Below are 6,000 nucleotides of genomic sequence, written 5' to 3' on the forward strand. Positions count from 1 at the left end.
TTGCTTAAAAGAATGTGTGTGAGAAATATTTAGAAGAACAGATGGATTTATAAATGGCATTTATGAATCTGGAGAAGGCCTATGATAGGGCTGATAGGGAAGCTTTGTTGAAGGTCTTAAGAATATATGGTGTGGGAGGTAAGCTGCTAGAAGTGTCGAGAAGTTTTAATCAAGGGTGTAATGTGTATGTACAAGTAGGAAGAGATGGGAGTGAATATGGTTCCAAGTGAAGGCTGGTCTGCGATAGTAGGTGATGTCACCATAGTTGTTTAGCTCATTTATGGATGGGGTGGTTAAGGATGTAAATGCAAGAGTCTTGGAGAGAAAGGCGAGTATGGAGTCTGTTAGGGATGAAAGGTCCTGGGAAGTGAATCAGTCGTTGTTTGCTGGTGGCTGATTCAAGTGAGAAACTGCTGAAGTTGGTGACTGAGTTTGGAAAATTGTGTGAAAGGAATGATTTGAGAGTGAATGTGAATAAAAGCAAGGTTATTAGCTTCAACAGGGTTGAGTGACAGGTTAGTTGCAATGTAAGTATGAATAGAGAAAAATTGAAGGAAGTGAAGTGTTTTAGATGTCTGGGAGTGGACATGCTGCAAATGGAACCATGGAAGTGAAAGTGAGTCATAGGGTGGAGGAGGGAGCGAAGGTTCTGGGAGCACTGAAGAATGTGTGGGAAGAGAGATCATTACCTGGAAGGGCAAAAATGGGCATGTCTGAAGGAATTGTAGTCCCAACATATTATATGGTTGTAAGGAGTGAGCAACAGATAGGGTTGTGCGGAGGAAGGTGGATGTGTTGAAAATGAGATGTTTGAAGATGATATGTGGTATGAGGAGGTTTGATCAAGTAAGTAATGAAAGGGTAAGAGAGATGTGTGGTAATAAAAGAATGTATTGAGAGAGCAGAAGAAGTTGTGTTGAAATGGTCTGGACATATGGAAAGAATGAGTGAGGAAAGGTTGACAAAGAGGATGTATGCATCAGATGTGAAGAAAACAAGGAGAATGGGGAAATAAAATTGGAGATGAAAGGATGGAGTGAAAAAGATTTTGAGCGACCAGAACCTAAGCATGCAGGAGTGAGAAAGGTGCGCATGGAATAAAGTGCAATGGAGTGATATGGTATACTAAGGAAAGGTATGTGGGGCCTGGATGTGGACAGGGAGGTGTGGTTTAGGTGCATTACAAATGACAGCTCAAGTATGGATGTTGGCAGATGTGGTCTCACTTCATCTGTTTCCCAACACTATCTTGCTGACTCAGGGAGTGGCGAGGCTGTTTCCTTTGGAGCATGGTGGCCCCAGGAATTGTCAAAGGCGAACAAGTATAATTATGCATGGGTATGTTAGGTTGATTTCTTCCATTGGTAGTGTTTCTATTGTAAAACCACAGATGAGCAGAAAAAGAGACAATATCAAACCAAAACTATAGTCCAACCAAACATTACATTCTATAAAGTGAAAGCTGCTTGGAGGATGGAATTCTCCAAATTGTCACAAATCCAGTGATGTGATTTTTGTTGATACTGAAAAGTTAAAACTACCAAATCCCTTTGATAGAGATTTGCTATATGTTTTCATGTAAAAATAATTTGCTTATAAACTTCATGCTAAATCAAATGAATCTGATGTTGGAAATAACTTAAGGTCCTCTTTTACTAGTCCCAGTCTAACGAAAAAAAGCTATGAAACTTAACACCATAAGCCTCCAATGCCCCCCCTCCCCCCAGCCAGAGGTCTTGATTATGGTATATGATTACTGTTTGGAGTTAAGGGGAAAGAGTTTACACTCGTGTTGCCACTTCTCTTAACTTTGTATATCTGTAACATGGCTCTACTCCTATATATACATATATATATATATATATATATATATATATATATATATATATATATATATATATATATATATGCAGACATACACCCAGTCTAAGCCAGGTACCCATTATTAACAAGTCCCGATGGAAGGTTTGGTTTTGAAGTTTCTCGGAAATTTTCTAACAGCAGTTCTGTTATCAGCATAACTTACATGGAATATAAGTATTACATAGGATAACCCCAAAAACAGGGCGGAATAGTAATCCATAACGTTACCTGCATAGGATAATCGACAAACAACAACCACATTCAACAACATACGAGAATGTACAGTACACACCTTCCAATACTTCAAACGTCAGTGACCGACCGTAAAACGAAATGGAAATTGGACATTGACATATAGCAGTTTCGTAAATAAAGGACCTCCCTTATTGACTTTTACACAAAATCTGATGCTTCGGAAAAGTCTCTGGTGAGATCTTTGTGACTTTCCATTTCCCTCTTCTTTTATTTTTTCTACTTATATATCATACACAATGTAATGTCTATCTTGTCCTGCTGATGCATGGTGCAAGACACTGGATTTATTAAATGCATATTTAGTCCTATGGTGATATTTATTTGTAAACATTGAACAGCTGATGTTGGTTGTGTTCGGCCGAGTTGCCAGTGTCCATGACTTGGTCTTAATTCGTCTCAGCAAAAATAAAATGTCAATGAGAACAAGTCTGTCGCCGAGAAATACATCGTCTGTGATTCTTGCTCTGTCATAGAAATTAACCCTCTTATCTGTGATTAAGGATATGCACACAGAGTGATTATTATAACACACCGACCGAAAAATATCTGGAGTTCAGGAAGCTCTCAGACGTGCTGATATTTGTAGGACTTCATTTTAAATTACTTCAGGGAAAAATAATGTTATGAAACATCAATTAATTATCCCTATAGAAAACTTGGTAACATGAATATGACGAACAGAACAAGAAAACAGAAAGACAGCAGAAGGATTTAATTACAATTTGATGACTTGAAATAGTAATTTTGATAAAGGAAATCCGTCATATTGTAAATGATTATCTTGAAATCTGTGCGTCTTACTAAATTGTGTTTACGCCCTTTGTGCATCATCCGCTGGTCATACTACGATGATTTGTAGGAATCTGGCAGTACTTACGTAGAATGAACTGAATATATAATTTCTGTGGGTAACTACTTATTTACACTGTATGCGTGGGTCTTTTACACTCTTAGGTCAAATCTCAAACATACTCAGCCATACAACTTTTTAAACATTACACTGTCCTCAGTTATATTCTCCTGAGTTCATTCCATTCATTTACTACTCTTACCCTATTTACATCTTTTCCAATTAATTTCTTTAACATCAAGTTATGGTGTTAGGTTATTCTCACATAGTGTCTTTCAAAAACTGCGCTAGAAACATTAAGATAATTTGAAAATAAGGTGCTCAAGTCACTGCTTACTCTTCTATCTTCCATGGTGAGCACTTGTAAGTCCACTAGCCTTTCCATGTATCTTAGCTCTCTTGATTACAAAACCATCTTCATCGCCACCCTTTAGATCTTTTCTAGTAGTATTTTGTGTTAAGTGCGGTGACCAAACTTTAAAAGCACATACTAGTTTTGACCTAATATTGTGAGCAAAATCTTCCTGAATATTTCCATAAATACATACTTGAAAGATTCAATTATTTAAAATCAAATAGTTGTCTCCTTTCGAAGGTGGTACCCAGGAGACTTTAGCACCTACTGCTCAATTGACCTGCATTCTCTTTACATGGACCCACACACGTCACAACGCTTTGTGACATGTTTATGACCGATAAACGTAATCAGTTCAGCGAATACAGGGACTCCTGAGGCATGAAAGTACGCATTCATATTATATATATATATATATATATATATATATATATATATATATATATATATATATATATATATATATATATATATATATATATCCAAACCTGTGTGAGGAAGTACCAGGAGAGACTGAGTACAGAATGGAAAAAGGTGAGAACAATGGAAGTAAGGGGAGTGGGGGAGGAATGGGATGTATTTAGGGAATCAGTGATGGATTGCGCAAAAGATGCTTGTGGCATGAGAAGAGTGGGAGGTGGGTTGATTAGAAAGGGTAGTGAGTGGTGGGATGAAGAAGTAAGAGTATTAGTGAAAGAGAAGAGAGAGGCATTTGGACGATTTTTGCAGGGAAAAAATGCAATTGAGTGGGAGATGTATAAAAGAAAGAGACAGGAGGTCAAGAGAAAGGTGCAAGAGGTGAAAAAAAGGGCAAATGAGAGTTGGGGTGAGAGAGTATCATTAAATTTTAGGGAGAATAAAAAGATGTTCTGGAAGGAGGTAAATAAAGTGCGTAAGACAAGGGAGCAAATGGGAACTTCAGTGAAGGGCGCAAATGGGGAGGTGATAACAAGTAGTGGTGATGTGAGAAGGAGATGGAGTGAGTATTTTGAAGGTTTGTTGAATGTGTTTGATGATAGAGTGGCAGATATAGGGTGTTTTGGTCGAGGTGGTGTGCAAAGTGAGAGGGTTAGGGAAAATGATTTGGTAAACAGAGAAGAGGTAGTGAAAGCTTTGCGGAAGATGAAAGCCGGCAAGGCAGCAGGTTTGGATGGTATTGCAGTGGAATTTATTAAAAAAGGGGGTGACTGTATTGTTGACTGGTTGGTAAGGTTATTTAATGTATGTATGACTCATGGTGAGGTGCCTGAGGATTGGCGGAATGCGTGCATAGTGCCATTGTACAAAGGCAAAGGGGATAAGAGTGAGTGCTCAAATTACAGAGGTATAAGTTTGTTGAGTATTCCTGGTAAATTATATGGGAGGGTATTGATTGAGAGGGTGAAGGCATGTACAGAGCATCAGATTGGGGAAGAGCAGTGTGGTTTCAGAAGTGGTAGAGGATGTGTGGATCAGGTGTTTGCTTTGAAGAATGTATGTGAGAAATACTTAGAAAAGCAAATGGATTTGTATGTAGCATTTATGGATCTGGAGAAGGCATATGATAGAGTTGATAGAGATGCTCTGTGGAAGGTATTAAGAATATATGGTGTGGGAGGAAAGTGTTAGAAGCAGTGAAAAGTTTTTATCGAGGATGTAAGGCATGTGTACATGTAGGAAGAGAGGAAAGTGATTGGTTCTCAGTGAATGTAGGTTTGCGGCAGGGGTGTGTGATGTCTCCATGGTTGTTTAATTTGTTTATGGATGGGGTTGTTAGGGAGGTAAATGCAAGAGTTTTGGAAAGAGGGGCAAGTATGAAGTCTGTTGGGGATGAGAGAGCTTGGGAAGTGAGTCAGTTGTTGTTCGCTGATGATACAGCGCTGGTGGCTGATTCATGTGAGAAACTGCAGAAGCTAGTGACTGAGTTTGGTAAAATGTGTGGAAGAAGAAAGTTAAGAGTAAATGTGAACAAGAGCAAGGTTATTAGGTACAGTAGGGTTGAGGGTCAAGTCAATTGGGAGGTGAGTTTGAATGGAGAAAAACTGGAGGAAGTGAAGTGTTTTAGATATCTGGGAGTGGATCTGGCAGCGGATGGAACCATGGAAGCGGAAGTGGATCATAGGGTGGGGGAGGGGGCAAAAATTCTGGGGGCCTTGAAGAATGTGTGGAAGTCGAGAACATTATCTCGGAAAGCAAAAATGGGTATGTTTGAAGGAATAGTGGTTCCAACAATGCTGTATGGTTGCGAGGCGTGGGCTATGGATAGAGTTGTGCGCAGGAGGATGGATGTGCTGGAAATGAGATGTTTGAGGACAATGTGTGGTGTGAGGTGGTTTGATCGAGTGAGTAACGTAAGGGTAAGAGAGATGTGTGGAAATAAAAAGAGCGTGGTTGAGAGAGCAGAAGAGGGTGTTTTGAAGTGGTTTGGGCACATGGAGAGGATGAGTGAGGAAAGATTGACCAAGAGGATATATGTGTCGGAGGTGGAGGGAACAAGGAGAAGAGGGAGACCAAATTGGAGGTGGAAAGATGGAGTGAAAAAGATTTTGTGTGATCGGGGCCTGAACATGCAGGAGGGTGAAAGGAGGGCAAGGAATAGAGTGAATTGGAGCGATGTGGTATACCGGGGTTGACGTGCTGTCAGTGGATTGAATCAAGGCATGTGATGCGTCTGGGGTAAGCTATGGAAAGCTGTGTA

The 6,000-nt window shown here is 39.6% G+C and overlaps 1 protein-coding gene across 6 annotated transcripts in view; it reads right to left on the reverse strand.

Annotated features, from left to right (window-relative positions):
• The window catches only part of LOC139750877 (probable methyltransferase-like protein 25), a 221,376-nt gene extending 217,934 nt beyond the window's left edge, over nucleotides 1-3,442 (reverse strand). Inside the window, exon 1 of one of the 6 annotated variants that reach the window (XM_071665729.1) lies at nucleotides 3,306-3,442. Coding sequence is in view for 3 of the 6 variants with exons in the window: in XM_071665726.1 (XP_071521827.1) it covers nucleotides 2,261-2,313 (53 nt within the window). In the remaining 3 variants the exon portion in view is untranslated. Of the gene's footprint in view, nucleotides 1-2,155; nucleotides 2,489-3,305 lie in introns of those variants that run through there. The other 5 variants (XM_071665726.1, XM_071665732.1, XM_071665728.1 and 2 more) reach the window with 5 other exon arrangements.
• Between the last annotated feature and the right edge of the window lie 2,558 nt (nucleotides 3,443-6,000).

The sequence above is a fragment of the Panulirus ornatus genome, chromosome 10 (assembly GCF_036320965.1).
Source record: "Panulirus ornatus isolate Po-2019 chromosome 10, ASM3632096v1, whole genome shotgun sequence".
Classification (NCBI taxonomy): Eukaryota; Metazoa; Arthropoda; class Malacostraca; order Decapoda; family Palinuridae; genus Panulirus; species Panulirus ornatus.